The following is a 20,265-nucleotide window of genomic DNA, read 5'->3' on the forward strand; positions in this document are numbered from 1 at the left end:
ATGGTAGACAGAGCTGAAGGGAGCCTCGCATTCTATTATTACAACCTTACCTTTCCTGGCTTCAGAATGTCAAGTAACACTACATAGAAAACAGACGCTGTCATTGTAACACTATTAACCACTTTACACGTTTTAAAATGTGCCTTTTTTAATATTGAAATAAACATAAAACAGCAACAATGGAGTAAAGATGTTGCTGATTAAAGCAACAGGAAAACAAATAGCCTTGAATGGCTTCTGATGACGTAACTGCAGTCCGAGTCACTTTGACGTGAAGTTTTCAAATTGCCCAACCCTTCGTACCCGGGCCCTTCCCTTTTCACAGATCAAGGTGGTTTTTAATGTGTACATTTGTATTTAAATTCTTATTTTTCAATAAAACAATGACACAAACGCGCTGTGTGGTGATGGCCTTTTATTGGGGTTCCCCCTCGACTAACACAGTCTTCCTGCCTGTATCTTACTCAGCGTGGAGAAGAACAGAGACATGGCTGAGAGGAAAGAGGCCAGCTCTGAGCACGAGAAGGGCTCCTAAATCATCACTGCCCTTTCTTTCTTCCTGGTCTAACGTGTTAAATAAATAAGTTCAGCAATCTTGATTCAATGGTTAGGCTGGGAGTCACATGGCTTTGTAATTCATGTTAATATAACTCAATCTCAGCTGGGTGATAATGAAAACGCAATGTAACTCTTCTACAACAGCAGTGTAATTACAGTAATCAGCCAGCAGGGGGCCTGTGTGTATATACCGCATAGTACCTGGCGCTCCCACACTGCTCGAAGACTCGTAACCAGAAGGCAGCACCACAGACTGCTTATTAACATTTAAAAATGATAAAATATCAAGAACTTCCTAAGGCTTTAATTAGAGACGAGTACGATGGATTATTGTTCAAGAGAAATTTGAGTTGTGCAGAAATCAACACTCTTGATGCTAAGCCTAAACCCCACACACCCAAACCCCCCCCTCACCCCCCTCACCCCCCTCACACTCTGTACCCCCCACACTACCCCCCCCCCACACACTCTACCCCCCCCAGCAATGCAATCCTCCCACACCCCACTTTGTTTCTTGGTCAGTGGTGGCTGGACGCTGCTGGACGATCACTCGCTGCGGTCTTTAGGCTCACGGTATCGCCACTCGATGTACTCGAAGATGTCCTGCTCGCTGTCCACTGGGAGAGGCTCGCCTGCCACACCTGTCGTCACAAAGGAGAGCAGATGAACCCTGCACTGCACGACCCGCTCTGAACATCGTTAAGTGTGTGGGAAACTCCAAAGCAGAGTGGAATTCAATATGTTAGTCACATTATTATTCAGCAGCTTTCATTCGACTTCATGAAGCCGAATCAGTTCATTCTAGAGGGTAATGCTACATCTTTGGCCATAGCTGTCAAAGGCACAATAAGAATTGCTATCTAGAAATAAAAAAATAAATCCTTTCTCGTAACACTCCCGAACACAGCAGTGACACTCCGGTCTTTTTATCTCCAGTACTGGGCAAGAGAGGAGTTATTTTCACTGGTCCCTCGAGACGACAGCTTTAAAACACCATTGGAAACTTTTCAAATCATTATTTCCCATGATTTCCTACCTGTCATTATCCCGGGGATGAAGAATGCTGTAATGACTGGGAATGCCAGCTGCCCTCTCTGCAATTTTCCATTTCCTAGATTCGTTATAAAGAGTCTGCCAGCCATTAGAGCCCCAGATAAAAGCCTCCCGTGACACCATAAACCAAGCGCAGGAGCCACAAACATGCGCTCTTTTAAAAAGCTCCTTTAGCTATTACAGGAAAGTCCATTTTCCCCAGGTAAAACCAGTCTAATTGCCCTTATTGTGAGTTTATAGGGCTGGCACCATGGAGCCCCTTAATTCTACTCCCTGCCAGCTCCTGATAATTAATACCGGGCTGCACACTGCTCTACTCTGCTGGGCTGGGCCAGCGCTGCCTGCCACCCTAATCACAACCATGAGCTGGCAGCTTTCAGACTGGTTTGCAATGTGGGTGCAGGCATGCTCAACCTGATTTAAGATATTGAGCCTGATGAAACAGGGATGTATGTAGAGGTCATGATACACAAGCAACTGTTCCTGTTTCTATGTCAGAGTTTTTTTTTTGAAAAATGCTTCTTAAAAATGAAGCGCCCTGGGCCCCTGCACTGACCGGTGACCCCCAGCGGGCGGATGGTGTACTCGTTCAGAGTGAAGCCCTTCTCCAAGGCGTGGGTCCGCATGTTCTTGTTGAAGATGTCGCTGCCAGTGAAGTACAGAACGCCGCAGTAATACTGATCCTTGGGGATCAATCTGAAAGAGCACAAACACATTAGAATTACAAACGCCATTCTACAAGCAGCCCGAGTAGATGCATTTCTTGCAAAAAATAAATACATTCAATATTTAATGTAATCGTTTGTACCATTTCTAATACCCCTGTGATGTAAAACACTGGGTTAAACACTACAGAAAAATGAGCAAGCCGACACCCTGTACCTAATATCAATCCTGCGGTGGAGGCAATCCGAGCCCTCATCATCATCTGGCAGCTTGCACACCCCCTGGAGAAAGAGAGATGATCAGCTGGCTTGAATATATACGTTAGATTTTTGTTTTTTCACATCCAGTACTGCTTTGGTCAGATTTTGTAGGAACTCTTTAATTGAGAATCATTATTACACTGAAACGCGATTTCATGCTCGGTTGCATGAGCAGGGTTAATTCCTACCAGACCGCTGTCTTCAAAGGCAGATGAGCAGACAAGCCCACGGCCTCAGCATGCAGGACTCTACATTAGAGATGAAGGTTTGCGGTGTGGCAGCACACACTGGACTCATTGTCTGAGCCTCAGCAGGGCTGGAGAGCAGCGACGAGGCAGGCTGGGCTGGAGAGCAGGGACGAGGCAGGCTGGGCTGGAGCGCAGGGACGAGGCAGGCAGGCAGGGCTGGAGAGCAGGGACGAGGCAGGCAGGCTGGGCTGGAGAGCAGGGATGAGGCAGGCAGGCTGGGCTGGAGAGCAGGGACGAGGCAGGCTGGGCTGGAGCGCAGGGACGAGGCAGGCAGGCTGGAGAGCAGGGACGAGGCAGGCTGTGCTAGAGAACAGGGACGAGGCAGGCTGGGGCCGACAGCAGGCTGCCGAAACCGTTTTTCTGTTTATTTCATGGGTTTTATTTTCGGGTGGTTAGATAATAACTGGAGATATTAGAATTCCTGTGGTTTGAGGTTTTGATACTTTCAGTAATTGGGACATTTCAGGAAATGATTTGGTTCAACCTCAGCACAGTTTACAGCAATGTACCATTGATTCGCAAAGAGAAGGCAAAATGAACAAACCTCTATTTGTTTCATGATGGGAACCTGGGTAAAAATGGGTTCAACACAAATCCAGACAGTAAGTTAGCAATCAAAGTGTTGTCTTTTGAGTCTAACAGTAAGAGCAGGCATAGTTAACATTATTTCCTGAAGGTGGCTATAGAGATCGCTGCTGTTGTACGGAGTCAGCTCGTGAACACACAGCTTGTGTCATTGTGTCTTCAGGAAAAAAGCATTGTGATGTCATTGTGTCTTCATGAGTAAAGCATTGTGATGTCATTGTGTCTTCACGAGTAAAGCATTGTGATGTCATTGTGTCTTCACGAGTAAAGCATTGTGATGTCATTGTGTCTTCACGAGTAAAGCATTGTGATGTCATTGTGTCTTCATGAGTAAAGCATTGTGATGTCATTGTGTCTTCATGAGTAAAGCATTGTGATGTCATTGTGTCTTCATGAGTAAAGCATTGTGATGTCATTGTGTCTTCATGAGTAAAGCATTGTGATAGCAACAAATCACAACGAGTGAATTACCGGGATTTGCAAAAGCAAAACAGGCAGATCAGTGGGAGCCGTCCCATAATTTGGAAATTCAGATTCTGGTAATTGGTGGAGTGTGGCTGTGCTTTACTATTGCTTACCTTCTCTACCATCCAATTACCTTCAACAGAAACCCAGTGCGCAGCATTAGGAGCTGTTCACATCCTGCTGAATAATGTGACGCTAACATATTGAATTACACACCGCTTAGTAGTCTTCTAGATACTTCATGTAAAAACTGACAAACATTGGAAAAACTGACATTTCAAAATCTTACATGAAATACAACTGTACTAATATTACGGCTTCCAGGAGACTTTTGAAATATAAATTCTATGATTACATGATGTTAAATAAAATATGTAAATTATGTTCCTATAGTCTCAGCTGAAGAGTTTGCCTGGAAGCTGAACAGAGTGGCTCCAAAGCCCTGGACCCCAGCGAATATAAAATCATCAGAATTTGTATTATTCATAACCTGGGCTCTCCTTTAGCCAAAGCCTAACAGGAGGCTTCGACTGGAAAGATTCTATAAGGTGAGTGAAGCCAGAGAAACGGCTGGGACTGTTCAGCAGTCCCCTGGCAGGTGGCTGTGCTGAGTGTGTGAAATGGTCTGAGCTTCTTGATACTGTGTTGCGTTCACACGTGATACTTGTGTTGGTCAATAAGAAGAATTCAGCGTTAATCAGCAAAAACTCACAGCATGGAATGTGGTGCTCACTGTTAGAATAGGTAACCCCCACACTTAGTACAGTCCAATCGGAAACCCCCACTCTTAGTACAGTCCAATGGGTAACCCCCATTCTTAGTGCTGTCCAATGGGTAACCCCCATTCTTAGTACAGTCCAATGGGTAACCCCCACTCTTAGTACAGTCCAATGGGTAACCCCCACTCTTAGTACAGTCCAATGGGTAACCCCCACACTTAGTACAGTCCAATCGGTAACCCCCACACTTAGTACAGTCCAATCGGAAACCCCCACTCTTAGTACAGTCCAATGGGTAACCCCCACTCTTAGTACAGTCCAATGGGTAACCCCCACTCTTAGTGCTGTCCAATGGGTAACATCCATTCTTCGTGCTGTCCAGCTCTGACCTGTCTGTCCACTCTCTGCTTCTCGGACAGGGTGCTCAGGTCCGCACGCTGGTGCTTTTTCTGGTGATATTTCTGTTGGTTTGATTAGCTTGCTGGATGATCAGGGTTCCTTTCTGTGTTTGGTTTTCTCTGCAGGATCATGATTCAAATCAGCTGCTCCTGCTGGAGTCCTTACAAGCCTTTCTCAACAGGGACTTTCAAAGCAGGGCAACAATAAATCACGGCATTAAAAAGAAATATCTATTAAAGGCTGAGGAAATTACTGGTTTGCTGCGACTCCAAATTGGCACACAAGTAATTGGCAGGTGCGCAGAATGTTCTGCTAGTGATTTATCCCTCAGAGCTCTCTATCAGCCTGCAAGTCAAACCGGTAACAGAAACAGGTGAATCCAAAGGTAATCCTATTACAGCTCTGGCCAAAAGTTCTGCATCAGCTGGAATTTTAGGACTGAGACATCATTTAAAATAGAAATATGAACATAATTTAGATATTTTATTTAACATCATGTAATCAAAGAAACTACAAAATGACATTGCAAAAGTCTGCCGGAAGCCTTACTAGTAGTACAGTATTTCATATTAGATTTCATGTTAGATTTGTCAGTTTTTAGTTAAGTACATGGAAAACTACAGAGCGGTGTGCAATTCAATATGTTAACGTCGCATTATCCAGAGGGTTTCATTCGACTTTATGAAGCGGAATGAGTTCCTGATGCAAAACGTTTGGCCAGAGCTGTAGAGTGTACTGCAGGTGTCCTATCTGGAGAATTCAAAAGGAGGTGCAAGAAACCACGTGTTCGTTTTCACACACATTCACATCTGAACACGTTTCACCTCCCAGTGCCGACGACGGTGATCCCAAGAGCGGAGCATTTAAAGAGTGTTTGTGAAGGGAATCAAATAGACCAGAAACACTCCGCTTACAAGAATGTTCCACTGAGCTGACAGCAATTAAAAAAAAAATAAAAAACGATCTTCCAAGCATGAAGTAAACAAATTAATAAGGCAAGCAATTATGCAGGCAGGGAAGCAGGGATGCCAGTTAGCTTCAAAAATCTCAGAGATCTACAAAGCTTTCAATGCAACAGCTCATCCTTCACAGCTGGAGCCAAAATATTCTCCCCAGAAGCATGTCCAGTTTCTGGACCCTCGTTGGGGTTCAATGGTTTTCCCCACAGAGCAGCTTTACAGGGCAGAGCATCAGAAATGTACGGCTCCAGCCGCGGGTACGATCGCATGAGAGTAAAGGGACCTGGAAACATCTGTCTGTATTTTCAATCAATGTCTTATTTTAAGAATGGCTGAACAACATCCAATTCATGCCTTATTATTTTTTTCTTCTCTTCATCTTAAAATGAGGACCCTCCACAGCCTGGCACTGCTAACTAAGACATGGATTAGTATTGTCCCACAGCTGCCAAACATCTGCCCCCGCCATGACGTCCGCGCCCACGCCCTGGGACCAGTACAACATTACAGAATCCGAGACCCAATTGCGTGCGTTTGTCAAACTTGCGTGGAATTAAATAAATAAAATAAAAAAAACAGCAAAACAAAACCAAAAATAAATCTGTTGTGCATCTGTAACTAAATCAGAACATATCAAAACGCATTTTGTAAAAGATAATTTGCAAATGATTTGTGACAGATTGGTACTCCAGTGTTCATTCTGCCTGACTGGACACAGGTGGGCAGTCAAGCCTGCAACCCAAGCACACTCTGTGCTTACTAATGCTGGCCACATGCAAACACTCCCTCCCTGAGGCTCTGCTCCCCTATTAGAGATAGAGAGCCCTGGATCCAGTCTGATTGCATGAATAATGAGACCTCCAGGTCCCGAAACACTCTTTCCTGGAGCGAACTGCATGGGGAATAATTGGCTGAGTTTGGAGGAATCTATTGGTCTTGTGATCTATTATAATGACATAATTAGGGGGTGATTTCTCAAGAAGACATATATGCGATGTATCTGAATTACATCCTGTGTAAGTCGTTTTTTCTTTTCTTTTAAAAGAACACAGGGTATCCGGTCCTCTACAGTTTTCAGAGTTCTCTCCTATTTCATGCAGAGTGTGAAGGACCCACATCCTTCGCAGATCATAGGTCTGTAGTGACGGAGAATGGGTGGATTGAGAGCCGCGATGCTCGCAAGACCAAAGCACCCAGGGGAGGGTCGCTGCTAATCCCCAGATCACCACAGGGCAAGGTGGAGCCTTTCATCCTGGAATCAATCTGACACAGGAAGGATAATGACTGTTTTCGGTTCCCAGCTGGTTAACTGCTGCAGGCTCCCGCACACAACAGAGGGGTGGCTTCAATCCCAAACTGGGGCGCAGCGCTCGCCTCCTAATCCCAAACACGCTCCGGAGATTCCCGACAGCTCCCAGAGGAAACGAGCACCCGACTGTAGGAGTCGCTTCTCTTTCTTAACCTCCTCCCTCTGAAAGTGTTTCACCGCTGTCTGATTCCACAGACAGAACTCAATGATCCTCGACAACTTATTGGCTCTGTATCGCTCTGGGCAAATGTTTTGCATCACCTCGAAATTGTAGAATTGAGACAATTAAAAAAAAAAAAAATAAGACAACTATAGGAACATAATTTAGATCTTTTATTTAACATCTTGTAATCAAAGAAACTACAAAATGATAATCGCAAGAAAAAGTCTACCGGAAGCCATTATAGTTGCACAGTAGTATTTCATGTTAGATTTCGAAATGTCACATTTTTCAGTTTGTCAGTTTTTCATTAAGTGTATGGAAGACTCCAAAGCGGTGTGCAATTCAATATGTTAACATTATTCAGCAGGTTTCACTCAACTTTCCAAAGCAACATTAGTTAATTCTATAGGGGGCTGCAAAACCTTTAGCCACAGCTGTACGTTTGGAAAGGATATTGACTGCAGCACGCTGTCTCTTTCCAGAACAGACTGTCCTGCCTGTGTTTCGGACAGCAGCTGTAACAGCGGGGATGCGCTTGCTGTGCACCTTTTAAGTAAGTGTGGAGGGATCAGAAACATCTGCAAGACAGGCCTCTGGTTTATCTCATGTGAAAAACAGAAGCTCCAGTTGCACAGGACCCTTCCCAGCACAGCAGCTCGATTCACACACGACTGAGCCCAGTCTGTTAAGAACTGCAGCCGCAATATAGCCAGCGACATCCCAGTCATTCTCACAGTGCTTTAAGAGACAGTCAACGTCCCATTCGCAAAATAAACTGCTACAGAATAATGATAAAACTATCTAGCAATGCAGAGCACACCACACACAGAGAGGGAGCTGATCACAGAGGTGCGTGTTTCAAAGTGTTAGAAAGCCTCGGGGTGGGGAGAGACTGGCAGACTGGCAGCCAAGAGCCCTATTAATAGAGAAATATATACAGCATTGCATCACCCTGTAGAATTAACTCGAATGAAACCTGCTGAATAATGTTAAGTTAACATATTGAATTACACACCACTTTGTAGTTTTCCATATACTTAAGAGAAAAACTGTATAATTTAAAAATGCGACATTTCAAAATCTAACATTAAATAGTACTATTATATAGTGATGATATATGATATACTACTATTATAGCTTCCTGGAGACTTCTGTGATATCGTTTTATAGTGTCTACATGATGTTAAATAAAAGATCTAAATTATTTAATCATTAAAAAAAAAAATCCTAGAATTTTAGGTGATGCAAATCTTTTGTCCACAGTTGTGTATTTGTACCCGTCATGCAGAACTAGTTAATGGAATATTTAGCCAAAATTGTAACAAAATAAAATAGGTAGGAGAGAGACCGGTACGTCATCACATAAAAGAATACAGAAGCTATCAAACACAAGAAATAAAGTAAATGAACCAATAGTTCAACTGTACAAAAAATGAGCAACATGAACGACCCACAAATGGTAGCTTCAGAAGAAGCAAAATGAGATAACGTACAATACAGAAGAAAAAAGGACAATATGAACAGACTCAATACCACGATGCCAGAAGGGTTAAACAGAAAGGATCAGTCGCTCATTACATCAACAACTACACAGTGAATGACATCACAAGCACATCAATAGATATACATGGAAATGAGGGAGTTACCGTGGATTCTGGGGCAGCAGTGTGGAGTAGTGGTTAGGGCTCTGGACTCTTGACCGGAGGATCGTGGGTTCAATCCCAGGTGGGGGACACTGCTGCTGTACCCTTGAGCAAGGTACTTTACCTAGATTGCTCCATTAAAAACCCAACTGTATAAATGGGTAATTGTATGTAAAAATAATGTGATATCTTGTAACCATTGTAAGTCGCCCTGGATAAGGGCGTCTGCTAAGAAATAAATAATAATAATAATAATAATTCTAAAGCTTAGCAGTACCTGCACATATGAGATGTCAAAAAGACTTGAATGCATTAGAAAAGTCGTGTCTATAATTAGAGCCAGGGTTGGGTAATTCTGTATGTTTTTACAATGGCTTCTTCACCTCAATATTGTAATCCTTCTCGGAGTAAACACTGGTCCACGTCACAAGCGCCGCGAGATGATCCAGAGACAGGAAAGCGATACAGAACCGCAGGGTTACGACACGCAAACAGAATTACAAGCTGACAGGGCCTTCGATGGGGCGGGACTTCAAAATAAAAGGGGAACTCTGTGACTGAGGGGTATTATTGCAAGCTGATCCCTAAAGTTACTGCGGCTGGTTTTCCAGTTCCCACTGCTAGCACAGGAGGACAGTATATCAATCATTAACAAGCTATACTTAAAACGTCAACAAAAATTACTACCTTCACCCATAACCTAGCCATTTCACTGAGCCTCGTTCTAAACGAAGCCTGGCCAGGACTGCCTGTGGACGAAGCTGCTGCTGCCGTTACATTTACAGACAATGAAACTTGTCAGCAGTGCTGGTCGAGAGAGAGGGAGCGAGAGCGAAACACATGGGCTGCGTTTAAGAACCCTGCAATTAGGAAGCATTACATGTGTTTGACCAATACTGGAGCCAGCTGCTTCTAAACGTGTCCCTTAAACACTCTCCCACCATAAAAATGAATCTGCATCCAGCGTTTACTGACAGCGAGCTATGCATGCAGTTCTGTTCAAAGACGTCGCTGTTTCATTTTCCTAAAGCAACGTCTTCATCCTTAACTGAACAGCAATGGTGGGGTGAGCTGCCGTTCCTTCTTGGGGACTCTGTGCTTCTCCAGGGTATAGCACACAGCTTCTGGGCCATGTCTGGCTTGCTGGGCTGCGATTCATATTGAAGGATGTGGTGGAAGGGAAGGACTCTCTTATTTGGATTCAGCACAGCAGCTGTTGCTCCCCCTTGCCCCTCTCATGCCTTCAGGGCTCAGGTCTATTAGTTTAATCAGAGGTATCTTACCTCTATAATGGGGGTCCTGAAAATAAAGCTGCATTATTGTGACTTGTGCAGGCAGAATCCAGCGTAGACGTGAAACCCGATAACATTCAATTGACATGAATTCCCTTTTAAAATAAAGGATAGGAAGGGCCTCCAGTTCCTCTGATTATATATAAGCAGCCACATAATCAGACAAAAGGCGAGTGTCTTCCCAAAGCCACACCAAAGACGCTGCCTGATTTTATTATTATTATTTTTTTTTTTAATTCTGGCAAAACTTGACTTTACATAGAAACTCAAAACCGTGGAAATATACCTGGAGGCCTTTGCGTGTGGTTAACCCAGATATCTCTTTCCCTGAATCACACAAGCAAAGCCTGTGTTTCTGAACACACAGCTCGCGATCTCATCGCTTCCTTTAAACAAACAAGTGTTTGGTTTTATTGACTAGAAAAGGAAAAAAAAAAAAAAAAAAAAAAGCACTTTAATGAACGTTTATAGAGAGCCCGGATTGGTCCTCTTCACCATGACTCTAGAAAACAAGTCAAGGTGCTGCAGTATAACACGTTCACACCAAACGAGCCACTTCTCAAAAACAACGGAACGACACCCCCCCCGTACTCTCGCTAGTTTCTTTGATTACATGATGTTAAATAAAATATCTAAAATTATGTTCATATAGTTTTTTTGTTTTTTTTTAATGATGTTTCAATCCTAGAATTCTAGGTAATACAAAACTTTTGGCTGCAGCTGTAAACTCGGGAGCTCAAAGCCTTCAGAACACCGTGTAGACCTATTCCTATAGCCTGTGCATTGTAATGATACGGAGCAGGGCTCATTCATTCCTATAGCCTGTGCATTGTAATGATACACAGCAGGACTCATTCATTCCTATAGCCTGTGCATTGTAATGTTACACAGCAGGGCTCATTCATTCCTATAGCCTGTGCATTGTAATGATACACAGCAGGGCTCATTCATTCCTATAGCCTGTGCATTGTAATGATACGGAGCAGGACTCATTCATTCCTATAGCCTGTGCATTGTAATGATACACAGCAGGGCTCATTCATTCCTATAGCCTGTGCATTGTAATGATACGGAGCAGGACTCATTCATTCCTATAGCCTGTGCATTGTAATGATACACAGCAGGGCTCATTCATTCCTATAGCCTGTGCATTGTAATGATACACAGCAGGACTCATTCATTCCTATAGCCTGTGCATTGTAATGATACACAGCAGGACTCATTCATTCCTATAGCCTGTGCATTGTAATGATACACAGCAGGACTCATTCATTCCTATAGCCTGTGCATTGTAATGATACACAGCAGGACTCATTCATTCCTATAGCCTGTGCATTGTAATGATACACAGCAGGACTCATTCATTCCTATAGCCTGTGCATTGTAATGTTACACAGCAGGGCTCATTCATTCCTATAGCCTGTGCATTGTAATGATACACAGCAGGGCTCATTCATTCCTATAGCCTGTGCATTGTAATGATACACAGCAGGGCTCATTCATTCCTATAGCCTGTGCATTGTAATGATACACAGCAGGGCTCATTCATTCCTATAGCCTGTGCATTGTAATGATACACAGCAGGGCTCATTCATTCCTATAGCCTGTGCATTGTAATGATACACAGCAGGACTCATTCATTCCTATAGCCTGTGCATTGTAATGATACACAGCAGGACTCATTCATTCCTATAGCCTGTGCATTGTAATGATACACAGCAGGACTCATTCATTCCTATAGCCTGTGCATTGTAATGATACACAGCAGGACTCATTCATTCCTATAGCCTGTGCATTGTAATGTTACACAGCAGGACTCATTCATTATTATCTGACTCTGGTACTCACCATGAACTTGGCCTCCCCCTTGGACAGAGTGTCAGTGATGAAGCCGGTCCCTTGCAGGTGATCCACGACCGCATGCAGCAGCTTGGGCTGGAAAACAACAAGCAGCCCTGGGAGGTTAGGGCTGGTTCACCACAATCGAGCGAGCGTCCCCGAGGCAGTCATGTGACCAGTGTGAGCGTCCCCGAGGCAGTCATGTGACCAGTGTGAGCGTCCCCGAGGCAGTCATGCGACCAGTGTGAGCGTCCCCGAGGCAGTCATGCGACCAGTGTGTGCGTCCCCGAGGCAGTCATGTGACCAGTGTGAGCGTCCCCGAGGCAGTCATGTGACCAGTGTGAGCGTCCCCGAGGCAGTCATGTGACCAGTGTGAGCGTCCCCGAGGCAGTCATGCGACCAGTGTGAGCGTCCCCGAGGCAGTCATGCGACCAGTGTGTGCGTCCCCGAGGCAGTCATGTGACCAGTGTGAGCGTCCCCGAGGCAGTCATGTGACCAGTGTGAGCGTCCCCGAGGCAGTCATGCGACCAGTGTGAGCGTCCCCGAGGCAGTCATGCGACCAGTGTGTGCGTCCCCGAGGCAGTCATGTGACCAGTGTGAGCGTCCCCGAGGCAGTCATGTGACCAGTGTGAGCGTCCCCGAGTGAGTCATGCGACCAGTGTGAGCGTCCCCGAGGCAGTCATGCGACCAGTGTGAGCGTCCCCGAGGCAGTCATGCGACCAGTGTGAGCGTCCCCGAGGCAGTCATGCGACCAGTGTGAGCGTCCCCGAGGCAGTCATGCGACCAGTGTGAGCGTCCCCGAGGCAGTCATGTGACCAGTGTGAGCGTCCCCGAGGCAGTCATGTGACCAGTGTGAGCGTCCCTGAGGCAGTCATGCGACCAGTGTGAGCGTCCCCGAGGCAGTCATGTGACCAGTGTGAGCGTCCCCGAGGCAGTCATGCGACCAGTGTGAGCGTCCCCGAGGCAGTCATGCGACCAGTGTGAGCGTCCCCGAGGCAGTCATGTGACCAGTGTGAGCGTCCCCGAGGCAGTCATGTGACCAGTGTGAGCGTCCCTGAGGCAGTCATGCGACCAGTGTGAGCGTCCCCGAGGCAGTCATGTGACCAGTGTGAGCGTCCCCGAGGCAGTCATGTGACCAGTGTGAGCGTCCCCGAGGCAGTCATGTGACCAGTGTGAGCGTCCCTGAGGCAGTCATGCGACCAGTGTGAGCGTCCCCGAGGCAGTCATGCGACCAGTGTGAGCGTCCCCGAGGCAGTCATGTGACCAGTGTGAGCGTCCCCGAGGCAGTCATGCGACCAGTGTGAGCGTCCCCGAGGCAGTCATGCGACCAGTGTGAGCGTCCCCGAGGCAGTCATGTGACCAGTGTGAGCGTCCCCGAGGCAGTCATGTGACCAGTGTGAGCGTCCCCAGAACCAGCCTTTCCAGAACCAGCCTCTATGGTCGGTCTTCGTGCAGGAATCCTGTGACAAAACTACAGCAGCGCGTCCCCACTTGGGAGTTATTTCTATAGCACAATCTCTGCAGTCCTTCCTCCACTGAAAGGGTTGACGGGACGCCTGGCTTTGAAGGCAGGGCTCACACCTCTTACTGACCCCTCGTTACAAACACAGCGCTCAGACAAGCTCAGCACTGAGCCGCGGTTACTGGATCGCACTCAGGATTGCTTCCCTGGAACCTCAGGGTCTGCTTTTCATCGTGTTCATCAGGGTCAGTGATCCAGGCAGGAACGTGGGCCAGCAGAGTCAGCACACCCCGGCATGAACGCCCCTTTCCCAACAGGACGGGCCGGGCTCGCCTCACACAGGACAGGGAGACGGACTGGAAGAGGATTAGCGTTCTATCTGCATCCATTCAGCCTCGGGGACGCTGGCTGGCTTTCAACAATTTCAATTAGGTCTAAACAACAAAGAAGAACTGACAGGAAGAGAGTAGTGTGTGGCTTACTCTCCCTGAACAGCACAGCACAGACCTGTTTATAAAAACCCTGCATTACACAGGAACACAGACCTGTTTATAACAACCCTGCATTACACAGGAACACACACCTGTTTATAACAACCCTGCATTACACTGGAACACACACACCTGTTTATAACAACCCTGCATTACACAGGAACACACACCTGTTTATAACAACCCTGCATTACACAGGAACACACACCTGTTTATAACAACCCTGCATTACACAGGAACACACACCTGTTTATAACAACCCTGCATTACACTGGAACACACACCTGTTTAGTCGACTCCGAGGTGAAGTTGGGATGGGTGAGAAGAATATCAATATCACCACTTGACTCTGCACCTGCATTAAACCAACACGATACGGGTTCAACTGAGTTCACAGGACACAACACACACACAATACAGACACACACACACACACACAATACAATACAGACAGACAGACAGATAGACAGACAATACAGACAGACAGACACACTACAGACAGACACACAGAGATACAGACAGACGCACGCACGCACACACACTGCATCACAATGTTGTATTTCCTAATTCTATGAGTGCTCAAACAAGTCCTAGCCCTGGAAACGCTGTATAAAACGCATCGCTGTGTTTGTGCAGACCTGACCTCTCCTGAAGCTCCCGCAGACGGTGCCGATGTACTCTGGATCCAGCGTCTCCAGCTCGCTCAGAATGAGGTCCTGCAAACACACCAGGAGCAGCATGAGCCCCCTGCAGGACAATGGGGAGCTGCACTCACCTGCACAGCTCCAGTCAAAGGCTTTGCATCACTCTATACAATGAACTCATTTTGCTTTCGTGAAGTCAAAACAAGAACTGGAATTGACCCCAATCTAACCCTGCTCTGACAAAGAACGGTCTGGACAAGAAAAAGAAAAAACATGGCCAATGTTTCATATGTATTTATAATGAGATGTTTAAATATCCCCACCTAGTGGCCAAATGAGAGAATTATCCAGTGAGGGGGGGGGGGCTGTGTAGATGTACTGAAAGAGAATTCCAGTGAGGGAGGGGGCGCTGTGTAGATGTACTGAAAGAGAATTCCAGTGAGGGAGGGGGCGCTGTGTAGATGTACTGAAAGAGAATTCCAGTGAGGGAGGGGGCGCTGTGTAGATGTACTGAAAGAGAATTCCAGTGAGGGAGGGGGCGCTGTGTAGATGTACTGAAAGAGAATTCCAGTGAGGGAGGGGGCGCTGTGTAGATGTACTGAAAGAGAATTCTGGTGAGGGGGGGGGGGGCTGTGTAGATGTACTGAAAGAGAATTCCAGTGAGGGGGGGGGGGGGGGGGGAGAGACTCACCTGCATCTTCAGCATCTCAGCTCTGGGGATCCTCTTTTCAAAATCCTCAAAGTACCTGAAAGTTTAAAAAGTTTATATATATATATGAACATAATCTAGATCTTTTATTTAACATCATGTAATCTACCACAAGCTGTAATAGCAGTACAGTAGTATTTCTTGCTAGATTTGGAAATGTCACATTTTTCAATTTTTGTCAGTTTTTAGTTAATTAACTCCAGAGCCGTGTGCAATTCAATATGTGAACGTCACATTATTCAGCAGCTTTCACTCCACTTCATGAAGCACAGAGAGTTCATTCTACAGGGGGGGTGCAATGCTTTTGGACAGAGCTGTACATATATCTACTAATCATCTTTGTGTTTATTTCAAGTTAAACATTCACACGCTGTATTTGAGGGCTTGTTTAAATGTTTTTTCTTTGTTTTTTTTTATCTCTGTTCCATAAATACTGTGCCACTAAATTGAGAACATTCTATAAATACTGTATTTTATAAATTCAAATACATAAACCTGCAAGATCAATATTTAATGGAGCAGACGCTGAACGTTTTAAAAGTGTCAATCTTCTCTTCAAAGTGTTCCCTATATACAGCAGATGAAATCACCCGGAACAAAAGACTGAATAAGAATATATTGGGGTATGGCTCCACCTGCTGGCCAGCGGCAGTAATGCACTGGAAGTTAATTTGGACAAGACTGGGGCTTTAGGGAACATTTAAGAGGAAGTGCTTGTTTTAAATAAGATGGTTTTCTCAAGAGGAAGCTCAGCTCTCACTCTCCTCGGTGCCTGTATCTATTTAACTGTTGCGATTTTTCAAGCAATTCCAACATCCGTTTCAAATTCAGGGACTGAGGGAAGGATTAGATCTGCGAGACAAACATTTAAGAAATGAAACAAAACGACTTACTTGAGGCCAATCTGCTGATGATGGTTGAGCTTGTGTTCAATCTTCTTCAGATCTAATGTTTCAAAAAGAAATGAGAAAAAAAAAAAAAATCCTCACTCCCACGAGCACAGCGTTACACTGACAGCATGCTGGCAGACAGACAGACAGACAGACAGACAGACAGACAGGCAGACACACACACAGATACACAAACAGACAGACACACACACACACACACACACACACAGATACACAGACACAGACAGAGAGACACACAGACACACACACACACACAGATACACAGACAGACACACACACACACAGACAGATAGACACACAGACACAGACAGAGACACACAAAGACAGACACAGACAGACACACACACAGACAGACAGATAGACACACACAGACAGAGAGACACACAAAGACAGACACAGACTGACACACACACAGATACACAGACAGACAGACACACACACACACAGACAGATAGACACACAGACACAGAGACAGACAAAGACAGACAGACACACACAAACACAGACAGACAGACGCGCACACACACAGATAGACAGACAGACACACACAGATACAGACAGACAGACACACACAGACACACAGAGAGACACACACAGATACACAGACAGACACACAGACACAGACACACACACACTGAATACACCGCGAGGCTGTGACCCTACCATCCAGGGTCTTCACTCCCTCCTCCACAAACTTCCGTGCTGCAGCGGGCCTGGGGGCAGAGAGGGGTAGAGAGGGGCAGAGCGCCGTTTCAAACACTGTCAAACACTTCCCAGGGATTACAGGTCAGGATGAGGGAAGCCACCTGTCCCTGTCTTCATATTATTACTACTACCTTGTTAGACGTGTCGCTGTTCTTAAAACTGAAATACAGCAGAACCCCGGAGCTCTGAACACCGAACTGACCGCTCTACCGGTCATCCCACTTTCAACCTAAGCAACCACAGTGCAAGAGGCGTGCTGCTCACGGAGGAGGAGGCGAAACTACTGTGCCAACACATGCATCCAGAAAGGTGAGGCAGCTTTCAAAGCAAGTACAGGCAATTCTACGAGGAGCATTTGAGTTTAACAAAGCACAGGGTCCCCCCACCCCAAGCCAAAGGAGACTGCATGGCTGAGTGTTTGTGCTTCAGTTTCAATGCTAACTTCAATGCAGCCTTTTTTCCACTTACAGTACTGTTTCAAAGGCTTCAGAACCATAACCATGTGAGTACTGCACTGCCCTGCTGTATCCTTGTATTATTCAGATTGAGGGTGTGGACACAGAGCTCCAGGCACGAACAGACTCCATTCCCCAGGCGTTCGGAAACTCTGAGGTTCTACTGTAGCAGCGACTCTGTGTGACCTCTGAACCTGCAGGCACAGAGACATGACTGGACCTCGTCTCACTAAGGGAGCGTTTTGTCCAGGACGGCCGTCTCCTCACCCAATGCCTGTCACTCTGGTGAGGAAGTTGATTGAAGAGCTGGTGTCATCACTGCGGATCTGGGGAGAAGCAAACCACACAGACGCTCACACCTCGTGCATTCCTGCGGGTGTCGAGGATCACAATTATGAAATCACACCTCTGCAGTAAAACTTCAAGCCACAACCCACAGCAGCGTAATGACTGCAGTTCACCCGTCAGGCACTCACCTTCTCGATTTTCCGGAGCTTCCCGGTGGACAGAAACTCATCAATCTTCTCTGCTATCTTCGCACCAACACCATCCTGGGGGGAAATATCCAGTTGTTACAGGAGTTACTAATGTCTGAATGATGAATAAAGCCTTCACAGGGAGCACAGCATCACAGTTTATGAATTAGTGCAACATGCATGTGTACAGTACTTAACTGTACAGCTCTGGACAACAGTGTTGCATCACCTAGAATTTTAGCATTGAGACTTCATTTAAAAACAAAACACTATATGAACATCATTTAGATTTTTTTATTTAATATCATGTAATCAAAAGTAACTACAAAATGATATCGCCAAAAAAAAAAAGGATACTGGAATAGTAATACAGTATTTCATGTTAGATTTCCAAACATCACAGTTTTCAATTTTATGGAAGACTCCAAAGCGCTGGTGTGTAATTCAATATGTTAACGTCACATTATTCAGCAGGTTTCAATCGACATCATGAAGCACAATGTGTTAATTCTAAAGGACGATGCAAAACTTCTGGCCATAGCTGTACGTATATCTATTAATAATCTTTGTGTTCATCTTGAATGAAACATTCACAATCCCTCCGCTCTGGCGTTACAGATCCAGGTGAAAGCAGCCAGGATTTCCCCCCCCCCCCCGGACTCCCCCCCCAGCCCCCCCACTCAATACTCACCAGCTTCTTCGCTTCGTTTCCGTTCTTTATCTTGTCCGGGTACTTGGAGATAACGGACGCAGCTTTCCTGGGAGGAGAAGCGCGACAGAGGGGTCTTTAAACACGAAGCCCTGAAGTCTCAGCTAACCCGTCCTTATGACAGGAGTGTTGGTTTTTCAACCCGTGTCTCAGGAATGCGCATGCCTACCTGTACGCGTTGTACTTGTGGATCGCTCGGTTCACATTCCGCTCGTAATTGGCCAACTCTGGAGAAAGAAAAAGCAATTCCAGAGTTTGTTCCATCAGTCTGATCAGCGGGTCTCAACGTCACAGATAAAAGGACCATAGTTCAGAATGCAATTACTACTGGAATATATTAGAAATGCACTTGAGCCATGCATGAATAATAATAATAATAATAATAATAATAATAATAATAATAATAATAATATAACTGCACTAACCATATACTATCAGAGAGGGTATATTGTGATGCCTTTTATAATAACTTGCATTTCATTTGCTAGCAAAATAATACAAATACATTTAAAGCGCGCCAATGTCATTCCTGATTGGCCAACTACCTTCCACCAATCAAAGCAGCAGCCCTGGCTATTTAAAATCAGGAAGCAATGGTGACGTACACGATCTGCAGTGTGCTAATCCCAAACAGACCACTTAAAAGCAAATCGGTCGTATTTCATTCTGAACACAGGTCCTTCTTACCATTTACTGTCGTTTTGTCTTTAAAATATGAACGTTGTTAAAACAGATTCACATTGGACAATTAAAAAAAAAAACACGCACACCAAAATCTAACAGACCTTCTGTATTTTGCTTTTACACCGGATAGTGGCTGAAAGCGATCTCGCACATGCGAGAAATGCAATCATACAAAGCCATGGCAATCACTATCTATCCTAGCACTACTAGTGCAGGAGTCGGCTGGAGACAAAAATAAATCAAACATCTGCAGCTGCATGTGTTTGCATTTGAATGCATCGCGCGGTGGAACGCGTTTTGCAGCGTCACATCAAACATAACGAACCAGTAAAGAAACTGCCCCCCTGGGTATTTATTTATTGCACACCAGCACATATTTGATATGCACACAGATCTTGCAAGCAGCACTGCTGTATACTGTAATCACTGGCCCACAAGACCAGCGGGGTGCCGAGTATTTACCTGTCAGAAAATCAGTAATGCCTTCGTTCGGACTCTCCTGCGGGGCTTTTCGCTTGCTCATCTTGCCCTGTGTCGTGTATTTTTTTATATAAATATTAAAAAACACACAGTATTTCCAGCACGGAACCAAATTAGAAACGACCCGCACACAATACCTAATCAGTCGCTGTACTGCAGGGGGTGGAGCTCAACCCGACGCACTGCGTGATTGCATCATCGCGCACATTGTGACGCACGGCTAGTCTGTGTATAGAGGGGTTTCACAGGTCGTGTCACAGCACACGTTGAAACACGGGCAGACATTTTAGAGCAGTGATCGAGGACTGCAGCATTCAGAGACTGACAGTTACTGAGTAAAATAAACCACTTAACCCCGACTGTTGAGTCTGTGTAAAACTT

The 20,265-nt window shown here is 45.5% G+C and overlaps 1 protein-coding gene across 2 annotated transcripts; it reads right to left on the minus strand.

The window, feature by feature from the left end:
- Positions 1-1,031: 1,031 nt before the first annotated feature.
- LOC131725093 (DNA polymerase beta) lies at positions 1,032-20,125 on the minus strand. Of its 2 annotated transcripts, XM_059018619.1 has the most exons (14): positions 19,867-20,121; positions 18,890-18,947; positions 18,703-18,769; positions 18,012-18,086; positions 17,803-17,861; positions 17,039-17,088; positions 16,358-16,409; positions 15,447-15,501; positions 14,755-14,827; positions 14,396-14,466; positions 12,168-12,254; positions 2,494-2,558; positions 2,168-2,307; positions 1,032-1,199 (listed from the first exon to the last, which is right to left on the minus strand). In XM_059018619.1, exons 1-14 carry the CDS (start codon positions 19,925-19,927, stop codon positions 1,105-1,107), a joined length of 1,008 nt encoding a protein of 335 aa, XP_058874602.1. In that variant the 5' UTR covers positions 19,928-20,121; the 3' UTR covers positions 1,032-1,104. The 2 variants fall into 2 exon arrangements, with proteins under 2 accessions (XP_058874602.1, XP_058874603.1); XM_059018620.1 differs by lacking the exons at positions 1,032-1,199; positions 2,168-2,307; positions 2,494-2,558 and adding an exon at positions 9,293-10,326 and having other exon boundaries at positions 19,867-20,125.
- Between the last annotated feature and the right edge of the window lie 140 nt (positions 20,126-20,265).

Source organism: Acipenser ruthenus, unplaced genomic scaffold, assembly GCF_902713425.1.
Source record: "Acipenser ruthenus unplaced genomic scaffold, fAciRut3.2 maternal haplotype, whole genome shotgun sequence".
Classification (NCBI taxonomy): domain Eukaryota; kingdom Metazoa; phylum Chordata; class Actinopteri; order Acipenseriformes; family Acipenseridae; genus Acipenser; species Acipenser ruthenus.

What these genes read in the sequence shown, in the direction of transcription:
- LOC131725093 (XM_059018619.1), bottom strand. Translation starts at nt 19,927, where the DNA reads ATGAGCAAGCGAAAAGCCCCGCAGGAGAGTCCGAACGAAGGCATTACT. An exon ending in GAAACGAAGCGAAGAAGCTG is followed by an intron (nt 18,087 to 18,702) that starts GTGAGTATTGAG and finishes ATTTCCCCCCAG; the next exon opens with GATGGTGTTGGTGCGAAGAT. An exon ending in CTGCGGGAGCTTCAGGAGAG is followed by an intron (nt 14,467 to 14,754) that starts GTCAGGTCTGCA and finishes GGTTTAATGCAG; the next exon opens with GTGCAGAGTCAAGTGGTGAT.